At 36.3% G+C, this 17,054-nt stretch overlaps 1 protein-coding gene across 3 annotated transcripts in view; it reads left to right on the top strand.

Annotated features, from left to right (window-relative positions):
* Positions 1–17,054, top strand: part of ANGPT1 (angiopoietin 1) — a 249,369-nt gene that overhangs the window by 204,449 nt on the left and 27,866 nt on the right. For all 3 annotated transcript variants that reach the window (XM_025395173.1, XM_025395176.1, XM_025395174.1), the window contains one exon: positions 9,049–9,215. In XM_025395173.1, coding sequence (XP_025250958.1) covers positions 9,049–9,215 — 167 coding nt within the window. The remainder of the gene's footprint in view (positions 1–9,048; positions 9,216–17,054) is intronic.

Here is a 17,054-nt window from a genome sequence, read left to right as displayed (position 1 = left end):
AACTCAGACCTTCGCTGGATACATGAGCTTGACCAAGTGAGCTGTGCAGGGTTGCAGGTTGTGGAACAGGATGGGTATTAGCAATAGCCTCACACACATAACTGGCTAATTGTTGCTGGCTGTTGACTGGAAGCTTCTCCATGTGACCTTTCCATGTGGCTAGGCTAAACTTCTTTCAGTAAAGTGATCCAGGGTTATCAGACTTCTTACGTAGCACTTGTCATCCTCCAAAGACAAAGCAGGAGCTTTCAGCCTTTTTTAGTTTTATTAGACCCAGGAATGAAACAGTTTTACTTCCACTGCATTGTGTTGGTTGTGGTTGGTCACAGGGAAAGTCCAGATTTAAGGCACGAGGAGTACACAAAGGTATGAACTGTGAGCCATGGTTCACTGGGGTCTGCAAAATAACAGTAGGCATCATCATCCTTATCATCATCATCACAGCTCATCTCTTTATTAATGCTCAATATGCCAGCCCTATATGTAATTTCTTATCTAATTTTTAATATCAGCACTATTAGCTAACACTATGCCCATTTTAAAAGGAAACAGAGATGAGCAAGGGTTGAAATAATCTAAAATCCAGTAATCACATAGTCGGTGCCTATAATATTAAAAATTAAAATCTGCTGACAGAATGTAAAGGCATAGTAATGCAGGAGAATCTATATTTATGGATTCTCATTCTTTTGCAGCTGAAACCTCTAGATAATTCGTGTCTTGATTTTTTGACAAATTTTCTCTCAACAGGTAGAGAGAAAGAAATGCTATACTAGCCTCGGTTCTGTCTTGATATTCTTGTAGACAGTTTGTAAAAACTATGGTTGACTTGCCTCAGAGTTTGCCCATTAATAGGCTCATAGTTGGTCAAATGACAGTAAATAAGGGGTTTGAATAAATGAACGGAGGTTTCTAGTGGTGTCACTGCTTTTACATTTTTATCAGATACTCAGTTGAACAGTCTGAAAGCATGTTTAAAAAGTTTGGACTTACACAAAGTTGGAATCCTGATGTCTTTGTTATATCATAAACTCAGGATGGAAAGGTAGGCTGAAGCCAGCAAGATATAATTCCACAGAGATGATTGTAGACTATTTCACCTAGATAAAAAATACCTAAATTAACTGTGAGAAAACAGGGTAAGAGTGACAAATTGCGTTAAGGACTTAGTATTTGAAAGAGGATTATTTGTTTCTAAGCTCATTTTGAATTAACAAAGATTAATGTACTCAGTGTACATTACTAGTAGTTTAGGGGATCACATAAAATGCAGAACTCACTGGTGTCTGCCATGATCTGGTTACATCAAAAATATAGTTTAAATTCTGGAGGTTTTCAAACACGTTAACTTATGCTAGGGATTATAAGCAGGATGGGAGGAATTTGGAAATTGCATCTGTAACAGGTAAACACCTGGAGAAAAAAAGAATTAGGCATAAACCTGATAGCTATTTTAGTTAACTGGATGGAGGTAGGTGGTACTAGAGCCTGCTTCTCAAGATGTGGTCCAGGGACCAGCAGTATTAGCATCCTCTGGAAACTTAATGGAAACACGAATCTCAAGCTCTGGCCCAGATTTCCTGAATTAGAATGTGCATTCGAACAATGCCTGAGAGGGTAGTGCAATAATGAATCAAGTAAAATTCCAAGAAGGCAAAATTTGACCAAGTATGAACAAAACTCTCCAATGATTAATCCCAATACCAAATGGACTGCCTATTAAGTGGCAAGCGCTCCCCATCTTCAGTGGAAATAGAAGGTAGATCATTATCTTTTGGAATTGCTATGGAGAATTGGAATGTTAGGTCATATTTGAAGACCTCTTCCTGCCTAGGTGATTCTAAAAATATATGAGGGATAAAAGATTACCTATATTTGAAAAAACAGACTTTGAATTATGTTTATATTAACAGTTACAGGCCAGGCACAGTAGCTCAAACCTATAATCCCAGCACTCTGGGAGGCCGAGGTGGGTGGATCAGTAGGTCACGAGATCGAGACCATCTTGGCCAATATGGTGAAACCCTATGTCTACTAAAATAACAAAAATTTAGCCAGGTGTGGTGGTGCATGCCTCCCAGCTACTTGGGAGGCTGAGGCAGAGGAATCGCTTGAACCTGGGAGGCGAAGGTTGCAGTGAGCTGAGATCAAGACACTGCACTCCAGCCTAGTGACAGATCAAGACTCCGTCTGAAAAAAAAACCAAAAAAACAACAACAAAAAAATCACTCTACCATTTACAAGAGGAGTGATTTTTGACAAATCACCTAGCCCGCACCTTAGCTTTCTAACTAACCTGTTAAAATAGGACAATGATAATACCTCACCTGCCTCACAGGGATGTTTCAAGGATTAGAAATAATGTAAGTAAAGTACTTCGGCACACTGAATTTTCAGTGAACAGTAATTATTTTTATGATCCAAGTTGAAAACATCAAAGACACCAAAAATTTCACTTAACTATGCCAAAAATACTGTTTTGCAAACCATCTTAATTCATGATTATTTTCACCACTAAAATGTGATGGGAAGAAGTCATCTGAAAATCAGACTATAGATAGAGACTCAGGCTAATCTGAAATACATTGTTATTAAAATTAATGATAACAGAAAAATAAATATAAAGTTGTCATCATGGTGACTTTCCAAAATGGTGAATTCTTAACTGTAAACATCTGCTGCCTTGGCAAGCTAGGCATGTTAAGTAAGAGATACTGACTTGTTAAGTATGGAATCAATTCATGTCTTGTAAGTATTTACCAAATATATCTATTTGTAAGCAATTCTTTTTTCATTATTGGAACAAAACTGAAATTCTTTACTCATCATGTTTTATGGAGTTTACCCCTCCTCCCTTTTTTAAAACAAGAAAGACTATCATGCTTTATTCAAACTTGAAACATTTATCAGATGAATGTCAATTTTGCATGATCAAAAAATGAGGTAAGCTCCAATGTTTTGAAACATTCTGGCTCAAAATTAGGGTGAAGAATTTTTTTTTTTTATTGAAAATATTCATCATATGTTACAAGATGGTTAAAACACATGGTAGAAAGTGTTTTGGTTCTTTATCTAGTTTCTCTTTCACCTAAAGACAAAATAACATGACTCCACCAGGAATGGATATAGACTCCTTATGCCAGTTCTTATCAATCACGCCTACTTCTATTTCATGCATCCAAAGAACTGCCGGCTGACTTCTTCAGCTAAGGGTGTACAACCTTCGGGATAACAAGAACTTGGCATACCCCAACTCTTCTCCAGTCTTTACCAATCTACTATTATATACAGTAGGATGCTACATTTCTTCCTTGGGCAATGAGTGCAGAAATCAAGTTTTCTCTCTCTTTCTTTTCTGCCTTTCCTCTCTCCTTCCTTCCCTTCATACTGATTGATATCTATGGGCTGCCTCTTGCTTCGTAAGATTCCCATCACATGTAATTACAAATATATATTATATATTATCATTATTTTTAAACCTCTGTCAATATGAAAAGTTTACCAATTTTTGGATTGTTGACATTGGCTTTAAGCCTACAAGTCTCTTACCTAAGCTTAGCTTTCACTTAACCTTCTTCATGAGGAGATTCAGCAAAATCTGGTTTACGGATTTGTAAAGATGTTTGCCTGAAAGGAAAGTCTGGAGTGGGCTTTTTAATGAGGCACTTAGAGAAGATATTAGTTCTTTCAAGACATAAGGATACCCTTTAGCGGCCTCCAGCAATAACACTTATCAGCAGTACTTTCACATATAAAGTGCAATGAAGCTACGAGTTCCAAACAGTACCCTAAATGGCCTAATTTTATACTGTAGTAGGCAGTGACTGATGCCCTGGAGACAAACTTGCTTTATTTTGAGAGCAATTACCCCCATAAACAGAACTTCCTATCCACTCAAAAATTTCAGTGTGAGCACCATTCCTTCTGGGAGTTCTTTGTTTCTGGAAAGAAGTTGAGAGCACATTTTCAACTATATTTTAACATCTTCACATTAAAAAGAGAAAAAATGCATAAGAAATTAAAAATTTTGAAATTCAAAATTTGTTTCAGTCTTTCTTGGGTTGCGTGTCTCAGCATTTAGAGGAGATATACCATTCAACTGTGTTTGAAAGTGCCCTGAAAGCCACAGCTCTGTCTTATCTGTTTTTTTTTTTTTTTTTAAATGATTTGTATGAAAAAAGATGAATCCCATGGAATACATGGACTGTGTCTGGTTTCAATTTTACTTCATCTATAAAAAGTCAACGCTTCCTGTGAGCATTATCAGACAAAACAAATAACGTATCAGAGACAATTATTTTATTAACTTGGAAAAGCACAAACCGAAATTGAACATTTCTGCAGGTTTTCGCAAAAACTAACAAATGTTGATCTTTCCTTTGCATGTTTTTTGAGTAAGATGTGCTTTTTAAGGCCAATTTTAAGTCAGCATTAGTTCAGATTAAATTTCAGTGTCTTTTTATCCCTTTATTAGAGAGCTAGAGAAGAAATAAAATCAATTAACAATGTATCTGAGTTACTTAATCAAAACCTTTCAGCTGATTGTGATTGACATCATTAAACATCGTTTTTACAAAAGTACATGACATAGTATCCTTAGATTCATGAAAAAGAGGAAATTGTAGTGTAATGTTTACTCATTCATTGCTGCTTTTTCAATATCAGCACAGAATTTCGTATATACTTTCATTTTTATTTTATTTTATTTATTTATTTATTTATTTATTTATTTATTTGAGACGGAGTCTTGCTCTGTCGCCCAGGCTGGAGTGCTGGAGTGCAGTGGCACGATCTCCGCTCACTGCAACCTCCGCCTCCCGGGTTCACGCCATTCTCCTGCCACAGCCTCCTAAGTAGCTGGGACTACAGGCGCCCGCCACTGCGCCCAGCTAATTTATTGTAGTTTTTTAAATAGAGACGGAGTTTCACTGTGTTAGCCAGGATGGTCTCGATCTCCTCATTTTTATTTTTATGGAAGCTACAGGCTATTTGGGGTAAAATAAAGACCTGCGGTAAACTGTTATGTGCCATAATATGTAAGCCTATTTTGGAGCATATGCGTTGGCTGACTCTGTCTTTTAGGCAAGAACATGAATTTTTGAAGGACAGTCCCAGACACATAATCAAAACTTTCCTCCCCATAGGGACCTCAGTATAAAGATGGGGTTTTACTCCTGCATTTTTCCTGTGTACCTCACAAATATTTTGATTTGATTAATATATTCTTTTTAGTTTGCACTTGGAATATCTATTCCAATCACATTTATGTGGATCTCTACCTTCAGTTCATAGCAGACTAACATGTGCAACCTTTTACATGTATAGCTCTTTGAGTCCATCCCAGACATAGTGAATCAGAATCTTCATGGGGGGCCTAACCATCTATATTTTTTTAAAAGCCCCACAGCTGTTTCTGATATGCATTCCTGGTTGAAAGCAATTATCACAACTATTAACTTATTAGCATGGTATAAGACCTTAAAAATTACCTCTTTTGTAGCTCCTAAAACTCATGAGATATGGAAAGAGAGGGATTGAAAGAGATAGCACTAAGGGAGAGTTGAAGGAAACAGATACTTTAGTACCTGGAAGCAAAGGTAAGAATAAGAAAGTAGTCTGTGCTTTCATTAGTACTATAGTTTAGTCCCAATTACAATCAGTTGGTTGTAATTTCTTATTTAATAATTAACTTTTTAGATTAAAATGACAATACTGACTTGTATAAACCAACTCTCAATTTAGTATAATAAAACATTAGTCCTCTGAGAGGCTTTTAAAGAATTATTTCAGTATCCCTTTATTAATTTTTAGGCTAAGACAAGACCCTAGATTATTCTTTTTCCTATTCTTATACAAAGTAGAAAGGAACTTGCTTCCCTGCATATGACTACAGTCTCATGGAAGAGAAGAAACTAACAAGAAAATTACTATATATTGTGAGATATATTTCAACTATAACGACAGCTAGATTTTTAAGTGTTTTCTGTGTATCAGATGTACTTGGTTAAGTGCTTCAGGTGTATTTTCAATTTTATTCTCAAAACCTTGTATATGAAAATGATGTCTGTAATCCCTGTTTTGCAGACAGAAAAACTGAGGCTCAGAAACAAAGTCGATAGTTCTACAGCAAATATGTGGCAGATCAAGGCTTTAATCTGGAGCCAGAGATAAGGGGTAGAAGTTATTTCATCCAAACCAAGCCTTTGTCCTACATATCAGATCTGTGGCCGTGCCTGATAAACTCTCCAAAAGACAGTTTATTAATGTGGGAACACGATTTCCCTTCTTTCACGTATTTTTCATCTTGATGATGAAACAGCTGTGTCTGGATCACTGCACTTGGCTATTAGAAGGTTTCCTCCCTATACTGCAGCCATTTTGATTCATTGTACTCAAACATTTTGCTCTCATAATAGAGCATGCTTGGACAGTTTTTTGGGAAGAGGCTCGAAGTAAATGTTAGTTTCTAAATGCAAATTATACTGCTTTCTTTTTAGTCGCTTCTTCCTGAAAGACAAAAATGCAAACAACTGTTTAGAAAGGCATATTTATTTCCATTTAGAGGGAAGTACAGGCCTGCATGTGGAGACAGGGATGGAGGCTCTCCTACGAATGATGCTAATCCTTGTTCATTTCTAAGGCTCACCCAGAATCACTGCATGTTTCCCTGGGGAAGCTGGAGAGTTTTATCCACACAACGCTTTCAACAGCATGGAAATATGTGACCCAAAACTTAACACTTCATCATTCCCAGCCTCTTTATTCACATTGAGTATAATTGTTGAATCCCTTTTCAATGACTGCACAGAAAAGGGAATCATCAAGTGGCTAGAGGGAGAGTTTTGACATGTCTGAGCTGCAAAAAAATGCAAGGAAAATCCCAGTGGCCTTCTTTTTCTTCCCAGGGGCTGTTGCAATTGAGAAAGTGGTCATTCTTTGACTTTCAGCCTCCTGTAACTTTCTGTTTTGTTTATGCTTTGGAGAAGGTAAGCTTTGCTCTTCTCCTTAGTAGGTAGCATTGGCTGCCATAAAAATGTGTAAAATTCTTAGCACACCAGAAATTGCTCTAATATTTCTTGCCACTGTGAAACTTTTACAAAGTGTGACTTGAGCATCTTAGGAACAGAGAAGCAAAGAGCCAACGGAGTACTAACTTCAGTGGGTCTTATATCTTTTCTGTGAGCTATGGGTAGATGGTCTTCAGAAGAGTATATACTCAATGCAATCTGTACCAAGCATATTCAGCCTATCAAAAAACTTAGGTAAATTCGGGAGTAATAAAAGTGTACACATATGTTAATTTTAACTTTAAATATAACAATATACATCACTTACCCATTAATAAAAAAAGTAAAACGAGGGCCAAAGTCTGGAATTCTGTGTCATCAGTTCTTTCCTAAAACTTTCCAGTAGTAGAGTGCATCCAATCTCTAGTTTCAGTTTTTTAAAAATAGAACAGTACATAAAGACACATGGAAGGCAATATGTGAAAAATTATTTAAATTTTTTATATTTTTCCCAGTCTTTTAGAGTTTCAACAATTCCTAATTTAAAAAAAAAGTTTCAGTAATTTGCTTTTATTGAGCAAATCTGGACATTTATAAAAAATTAAAACTCTCATTTCTCACTAATATTTAACTTATTTGCATAACATTTTATAAATATTGCAATAAATGAACTGGCATAAATGGGTTTGGTACCAAACACCTGTGAACTTTGGTAAGTAACTCGGTTGGCGGAAGAGGTAGTGCACAAGTTTGGACAGTTTAAGAAACATTTCCTCAAGACTCAACTGTATTGTCTACAACAAGAATTGTACTTTACGATTACTTTTCCATGTGTTATTGCAAAATGCTATAATATTTTGTTTTCCTTCCTCCTTACCTCCGTTTCCCCCTCCCTTTCTTGCTTCTTTCATCTATTCTTTTCTTTCTACCTTTTTCTTTGAATTTCAAAAGAACCCTACTGGAATGCTCAGTGCATGTCAGCTCTTCACTGGCTTTTGGAAATTCACAAATACAACACAGCTTCTATCATCAGGGAGCTCACAACACAGCCAGTGAAACAAATATGTAGATCAAGAATTACATGGAACTTCAAGCATTGCCAATGAGTATTTTCTGGGGCAATGGTGAATACCCCAAATCTAGAATGCCAGCAAGTTTCTAGTTCTTTCTTTTCCTATGACTAACAGCTCCAACATTAAGCGTTGGCTTTCTTTTGAGACCACTTTTTTCTCCCTACAAAGAACTATTTTGAATACTTAACAACCTTGACTTCACCCAAAGAGAACAATAGACTCATGTTGACATTTAGAAGCCAAGTAGTCAGCTAGGTTCACTCAGGAGTGCTTACAAATCAGCATTCTGCCTCAAAATTCCAATGCCAGTGCAGCTTTGTAAATGATTACAGTCATGGGTTTACAGGGTTGCTTATTAATATTTAATAATAAGAAAGTTAAAGCTCCAAAAGTCATGATTCTAGTAATCTATTAGTTTGGTGCAAAAGTAACTGTGGTTTTAACCATTGAAAGTAATGGCAAAAACTGCAATTACTTTTGCACCAACCTAAATATGAAGTTATTGTTGAAACGTAATTGCATTTGTGAATAATAATAGTAAAAATAATATTGTTAAATAACTTGTCTAATATCACCCTTATAGTGTTCATTGAAAAATCTTTAAACTCTATTCAAAATATTTTGTTAACTAGTAGTTTAGAAACATTTTCAAAAGCAAAACTTGAATTGAGAATTGTTTTCCCGTTAAACCTATTAACTAGATTTATTTTATACAAAATATCTCATCCACACAGATTTGAATAACAGAGGTTTTATTGTATTAAGTAAGAATTGGACAGAAGCTTTGATGAAAAGAAACAAGAGAATTCTTGAAATGTCAATCATTGGAGATAAAAGTGTAAAATGTAAAACACAAAAAACCTTTACTTTTTAATAATTTTTAATTATTATTTAGAAAATAGTTAAATGCTGAACATTAAAAGAATTCCTCTCTAAAGTAACAACTGCATCTCTATATTGTTTCCCAGGGTTTTGGAAATCCCTCCGGTGAATATTGGCTGGGGAATGAGTTTATTTTTGCCATTACCAGTCAGAGGCAGTACATGCTAAGAATTGAGTTAATGGACTGGGAAGGGAACCGAGCCTACTCACAGTATGACAGATTCCACATAGGAAATGAAAAGCAAAACTATAGGTAAGTCATGTTACAGTGTAGTGCTCAACTACCTTTGACCTAGCCACTTAATAATTGTAGTGGGAAAATGTGAAAAAAAGAAATGAAAATCATCCTTCAAAATGAAAATTGGGTTTTTTGTCTAGACCTGTTACAAAGAGATACAAAAAAAGCCTGTAAAGACTTTTTCAGAGATTTAAATTTCAGTTTTCATAGGTTGACTATCTTTGACATTGGCTTAGATTTTAGAGAATGGTGAATGAAGTCAAGCATACTGTTGTTATGTGGTTATCATTATGAAGTTGCAGTGAAATCATATTTATAAAAATGATGAGTTTTATACTCAAACTCATTGGCTTAAATAATCTCTTCATTCTAAAAAAGATTTTCTAGTTCTACTTTTTTTGATGACTTTTCTTGAATTAGTATTTTTCAAATGATCTTGAAGATGACAAAAGTAAAATTTTATATATTTGAATGATTTACGTAAAAGAGAAGATGAGGCATGAGTTAGAGGTTTTACTTGGTAAATAATCTAAAAAGTAAAAAAAATGGAATAATGGTATCAATATACATAATATGTCATTGCAGATGTAAAAATAGATAAACTATACACTTAATGATACATGTTTCCAATTATCCTTTTTCAATGAGGAGCTTGTCTACTAGGGAAAAATAAACACACCAAAATATGGCTAAGGAAATAATGTGATGTGGTAGATTCATTGCACGAACACTTATTGTGTTACTTCTATGTTCCTGGAATTCTACTGGGCACTGGTCTTACAGATGTCAAAGTCAAGCTTTGTTACTAACTAGGTCACTAAAAACTGGCTGGCATTCCTTGGGAACAGTGAAGATATTTTAGTTACTTTTATACCGCTACTCATTAGTGCAATTCTTGATGCCTATATAAATTGTCTTTAATTATGTGTGCCTCAGTTTCGTTCTTAGTAAATTAGAGTTGCAATGATTTTTAACTCTCAATATTGGGACTGCTCTACCTCTGTCTTGACAATTTGATTGTATGAATTAAAGGGTGGGCACATTGCTTCAAATAATTGCAACAACAGCAACCCAACCCTTGTGTGTGTGTGTTGTTTCAACCTGTGTGGTTATCTCATAGTTCAACTCTTTCTGCTGCTTATTTGTCTTTTCAAGACAAACTTTTTTTATTTTTTAGAAGTTTGAATTCTGCATCTTTTCATGGGCACAACTCATTTCATTTTAATGGATTATGTATGGGATTGGATCCTTGGAGACATAATAATCATTTTCTCTACAAATAGTAATGATGTCACCACAACAGAGAATGAGAAATAGATCTAAAAGAGTTTATAGTCTCATGGTGGGGTTGGTGGGGAAGCGAGGGTGTACTTAATGGCAGCTCAAGAAACCAAAGAAGAGACATTTATAAAATGCAATGGAGTGTAAGAAGAAATGTTTCCAAGGAGGTCAATATTTTGAGAGTTTTATAACAAGAAAAACCACTGTTAAACATCAGGGATACTCTTATGTAAATGTTTTGACCTGAAACTTGAAACTATATGAAACTTGGCTAATGTCAGACAGCCTGACAATAGGACTAGCAAATAATTAGTCTAGTCTTTTTCTAGGCTCCTGAAGAATTTGCTTTGGTTCCTTTCCAAAATGTCTCTCAGTTCTTCATAGGTGGCTGTGTATGTGTGTGTGTGTGCGTACACATGCATATGCATGTGTGTCAGGCTTAGAGGGTGTTTGGGCACAGAGTGTTGGGGAAGGTTTAGGAGGATTGTTGGCATCTGCAGTGCACTTCAGAGTGTATCCTGTGGATGCCATTCTGCCGTCTGCATGAGGAAGGAGCACTCACTTCCTCTTAGAGTGCCCCACTGCCCTTTTGAGCATTTCTCATGTCTTTGACATCTGTGTGATTTTGTATTCTCACCACACAATAAGGATTTATGATAAAAAAAAAAATAAGTCTTCCCTGCTAGGGTAATGCATACACTCTGATTCCCCATTTTTCTTTCTTGAGAATCAAAATTCTAAAGCCAGAAGAAATGTAACAATTTAATTTCAAACCTCTGGTTTTGTGGGAAGGAAGGCTGAGGTTCACATATATATATATGTGTGTGTGTGTGTATGTATATAAAATATTGTGTTATATATAATATTGTATTACATATAATATATAATATATGATATATAATATAATATATAATATATGTGAACACTTCAAGCCTCACACACAGGCATATGCATGTGTACACACACACACACACACACACATACATATGAACCTCGTATATATAATTTTGCCCAAAAAGGGAAAAAGACTTAAAGAAGGGAAGTCTGACTCCTACTTCATTCAGTGTAGTTTCTGTTCTGTCATGCTGCTGACTTGAAGTTAGTGGTTCTGGCCTCTTTCCTGCAGGGACCTAACAGAAAGTAGATCTGCAGTCATCATCTTCTCATGCAATTCACTATACGATTCACGTTGGCATGAAATGGGAAATGATAACTCATTTAAACATAATGCTTACTCTGGTGAAATATTCATCAAAATAAACACACTGTAAGATGATGTTATTCACTTTTTCAAAGAAAAATGGAACAGAAGCCTGAAAACAGAAGCTAAGCCCTTGCAACTTTTCTTCCTGCCTGTATCATCAAGTATGCCCAGTACTGCTTCTCTAGGCCCAGTAATGCCTCCCATGGCGTCCCAGTTAGAACTCCCATTGCCCATCACTGCCTCATGTGCTTTTTCTCCATTCATGTCTCTTCCCTCTGAATTGGCATATCTCTTTGTGATCAATTGTTTCAAGTATTAATACTAAGATTTGCATAGTATTCCATAATCTATGAAATGATTTTTAACAGTACAAGCATATAAACTTCTTTTGGAGGTAGGTATTATTAGACACATTTTTTTTTTGAGATGGAGTCTCACTCTATCGCCCAGACTGGAGTTCTGTGGCTCAATCTCAGCTCACTGCAACCTCCGCCTCACCGGTTCAAGCAATTCTCCTGCCTCAGCCTCCCTAGTAGCTGAGACTACAGGTGCATGCCACCACGCCGGGCTAATTTTTTGTATTTTTAGTAGAGATGGGGTTTCACTGTGTTAGACAGGATGGTCTCGATCTCCTAACCTCATGAAATGCCCGCCTCAGCCTCCCAAAGTGCTGGGATTACAGGGGTGAGCCACTGCTCTCGGCCTAGACACATTTTAAAAATAAGAAAACTAAGGTTTTGGTCAATTGACTTGGTCAAATTCAACTAAATTCTGACTGAAATATAAAACTATGAAATTCGTACTAGGTTTTTGTTTTATGTTTTCGTTTTCTATGTTTTTTCTTTTTTAATTAAATTCAGAATTTTTTGAGGTTTTATTTTCTAAAACATATTCTATCTTGGAAATTTTGTTTGAAAATTCTTGTAACAGGTGTGGTCCTAATGTATAAAGCTAACTGTGGTGTTGTTTTTAAGAAAAACCTTTATCATGTTCTTGACACATATTAATTAAAGAAAGTGTTGTGAATGGATAGATGAGCTTATAAATGTGCACATATTACACATATTTTTCTTTTATCCTCTAAGGAAACTCCAAATAATTTTCCCAGATAGAAAATAAAATCTATAGAACCCAAGAGAATATAAATAAGAAAAAATAATAATGTAAGACTGTCATTATAAACATAGTATATGAACTAACATGTACCAATGTGAAATTATTTAATACTTCCTCTAGAGAGGTAGTATTATCCAGATCTTCATCATCTGACACCCAGACAATTACACAACCTTCCTGCCTCTCTAGTCTTCATACTCTCAAATATATCTTCCATGCTATTGTTGAGGTGATTTTTCTAACAGACAACTTGGTCTTTCCCTCCTTCATATATTTCAACAGTGTTCAAATATCTGCATGTGAAAGTCTACCACTAAGACTCTTCATGACCTGACCACGACCTAATTATGCACCATTTTCTGCCATACACTCTCCCTAACTTTACCCACCTGGATACCCTTCTCATTAACGGTTATGTTCTGGTAACTATTTGCAATTTACCTAAATCCTCCATGCCTTTTTTTATGCTATATTGTTACTCAACACATAAACTTAAGTTTGTCACATGCATACATCTTAAATCTTTAAGATTCTCTCTTATTCCAGGAGGTCTTCCCTGATCTCTGCTGTGGTAGATGTAATGTGTCAACTCATTGCCCCCTTCAATACTAAAGCACTTTTTCCTTCCACCTCCAGGAAATGTTGACTGACAGGTTGCAGCTGAAGTCCACTTTCCAGGCACTGTTTGTAGTTAAAGAAAAATTAGGCGGGCGTAGTAGCACACACCTATAATCCCAGTTACTTGGGAGGCTGAGGCAAGAGAATCACTTGAACCCGGGAAGCGGAGGTTGCAGTGAGCCGAGATTGTGCCATTGCACTCCAGTCAGGGCGACGAGAGTGAAACGCCATCTCAAAAAAAGGAAAAAATAATAAAGTGACATCACCCAAGATTACTTCTTGCAAGATAGATTGTATCTAATGACTGGTCAATATAAGAGTATAAAGACCCTCTTGTCCCAATTTGGGGCAATTCTGAAGAGCCCTTCACGATCCAAAATTCCACTTGAGATTAACTGAGATCTTCACCATGACAGCATGTGAGCCCTGCATTTCCCTCTGCTGAGTTCTGCATGCTTCACTCTGCCACAGATCCTGGGACCTCTCCCTTCTCCACCTCCCCACACTGATTTCCCAGAGAAATGCACCACCCTCATTCTTAGGCCAATTTGGATATTCTGTGTTCCCATTGACCCATAGCACTTTGGATAACTATCCAGGATTCAAATCCTGTTATAAGTCATTAACGAGTGGCTATTAACTCTCTAACTTGTGCTCTCGCTCTCTCCCCGCAACCCCTCTCTCCCTCCCTTTGAGTGTGTGTGTGTGTACACGTGTGTGTGTGTTCTACAATTTTAAAGTGTAGAAACCATTTTTTGAAAAATTCAAGATATGTAACTAATTTAGCCAAATTACTAACTAAGCTAACCTATATTTGAGGCACACATACTATGCACCAGATGTCTTGTTTTCACAAGAGAAAACTGAGGCATAGTACTTTGCACAAGGTCACAGACACTGATACGATGAGTATGAGTCCAGTTTGAAATTTGGTCTTGTAACTACCCACCATATGGCCATACTCAAATAAAGAGAAGTTCATCAGTTAATTTCTAGAATTAAATAAACTCAAAACACATATTCTATGATATAGTATATGTTTATTCTAACTCTTCTACTCTCTTTAATAATTTGAATGCCTTTGGACACATTACCTATCTTTCTAGTTCTCAATTTTCTATTCTTATAAGTTAAAGTATTTGTAAAGCATCTTGCAGCTCAAACATTTTCTACAATAGAACTACCTTTATGTGTGCATCACTACTTTTATTACCTTTCAATTCTTTGATAAAAAATTAAATTTGATCTCTCTAATAAACACTTGAGAATTTATTATCAGTTTAGAGATAGAGTGATGTTTTACTTCTCATGAAAGCTTTGCTTGTTCCAATACATAAAGTTTAAAAAAAAACCCCACTGCAACAATAACTACTTTAAAAATATTTTAGTAATAACAGATTTATCATATGGTTGAGGAGATGCTATGTCCACTGGAAGGAGCTCTGGAATAGGAATCAGGATGTGGAGGCTGAGAAGTAATCTGGCTCCTCCACCTGGGAAAATGGCATGGTTGTATTTGTCAGTGTTCAGTCAGGGGAGCAGAGCCATGAGGAGTTTTACAGAAATAAGGTTAAAACATATGCTTGAAACCTGGCATGGCAGACAAGCCCCAGCTTGTGAAAATCTAAGAAACCAAACTCGTGTAGCCACCAAAATGGAACCACAAGAAGGAAGATCTACAGAAATCTGTTGCCTTGCTGTAGTCCGTGGCATGTGGTTGTGCAGTCAAGCATCTTGTGGTGGGTCTGGAGCTGTTGCCAGCATCAAGAAGCCAAGCTGGATGCTAAGTGAAGAAATAGACAATACAGAAACTGCCAGGCATCTCTGCCCCTGGACTTCACCATATCTGATGACGTCCTGAGAGTCAGACCACTGCTTCACTTTTGCCTTCCAAATCTCACACAAAATTCCCTTTTAGCCAACCTCAGCTTAGAATCTCACCAGGGAAATGGAGTACCCAGATTAACCAAGTTGATATTACTTTTATGCCTCAGTTTTCTTATCTTTCAGTGGGAATAATATCCTCGAAACAAAAAGAGTATACAAATATACCTTGTATTTGGTAAACTTAAATATTATACAAATATGAAAGCCATAGGCTGGGTGCAGTGGTTCACACCTGTAATTCCACCACTTAGGGAGGCTGAAGTGGGAGGATTGGTTGAGGTCAGGAGTTTGACATTGGCCTGGGCAACATAGCGAGACCTTTGTCGCTGCTAAAAATTTAAAAAACAAAAATTGACTGGGCATGGTGGTGCACACCCATTGTCCCGGCTATTTGGGAGGCTGAGGCAGAAGGTTTGCTTGAGCCCAACAGGTTGAGGTTGCAGTGAGCTGTGATTGCACTGCTGCAATCAAGCCTTGGTGACAGAGCATGATCCTGTCTTTTAAAAAGAGAAGAAAAGAAAAGAGCAAACAGACTTTTTAAATTCAATTTTTATCATGCCCAAGAAATATATTATTGAGTCAATAAACAATTTTAAATTATATATTCTATATTGAAATCACCACTATTATCCCCAAAAATGTCCTTGGCTGGTTGGTAGTTGCTTATTTACTTGAATTCAGGATCCCATCCAACTTCACTCTTTGCATTTGCAGTTATGTCTCATGAGTCGCCTTTTACCTGGAACAATCTACCACTCATCTATCAATTACATTTTTCAAGACTTTTGGTCAGCTTTTCCCAGAATATCTCCTTCTGGGAAGGAGATATTCCTGACTATTTCTGCCTGATTAGGCTCAGATTAAAGCTTTCTTGAGAAGAATACTAAATAAATGATATTGTCTATTTCCCATTCTATCACATCCAAAGGCACAAAAGATTAATTGTTCCATTATTGATTGGGCTAAGCTTAATCACTTGTTAAAGTTTTTTTTTTTAATGCAATACCTACTCTCTCAAAGAAAATTCTTACAAAGGATCACAATGTATAAAACACGTAAAGCTGATCTATTTGAAATGGTTGTGGGAAGGTAGTATAATGTTTCCTCTTGCTGTTATCTCAAACATTAGTACAGCACAGTTTAAAAACCATTGTGTTATATTATTATAAATAAAAAAGTAGGATTTACCAATTGGAAATAAATTTTGCTATACTATTTTTAAATGTAGAAAGGAAACTATATAAAAATTTTTCTGACTTAATGTTAAAAGGACACAATTTTAGTGAGCATATTCCATTAGAAAGTCATTTTGCATATAATATTTTTCAGATCTTGGGAACAGTTTGTTCCTGACAGTTCATTATTTTGTTGTCTTTTATGCTATTAACTTAATTAGTAAATCCTCTATCACAGATGGTATCATAAGCCTCTCTTTTAAGCAATAGAAAATTTGTATTAGTTAAGTCCGAATGATAATGTTTAACAATTATTCATGCACATCTTTTTTTTTTTTTTTTTTTTTTTTTTTGAGACGGAGTCTCGCTCTGTCGCCCGGGCTGGAGTGCAGTGGCCGGATCTCAGCTCACTGCAAGCTCCGCCTCCCGGGTTCACGCCATTCTCCGGCCTCAGCCTCCTGAGTAGCTGGGACTACAGACGCCCGCCACCTCGCCCGGCTAGTTTTTTGTATTTCTTAATAGAGACGGGGTTTCACCATGTTAGCCAGGATGGTCTCGATCTCCTGACCTCGT

Source organism: Theropithecus gelada, chromosome 8 (genome assembly GCF_003255815.1).
Source record: "Theropithecus gelada isolate Dixy chromosome 8, Tgel_1.0, whole genome shotgun sequence".
Lineage (NCBI taxonomy): Eukaryota > Metazoa > Chordata > Mammalia > Primates > Cercopithecidae > Theropithecus > Theropithecus gelada.
This window is presented reverse-complemented; position numbering and strand designations above follow the sequence as displayed.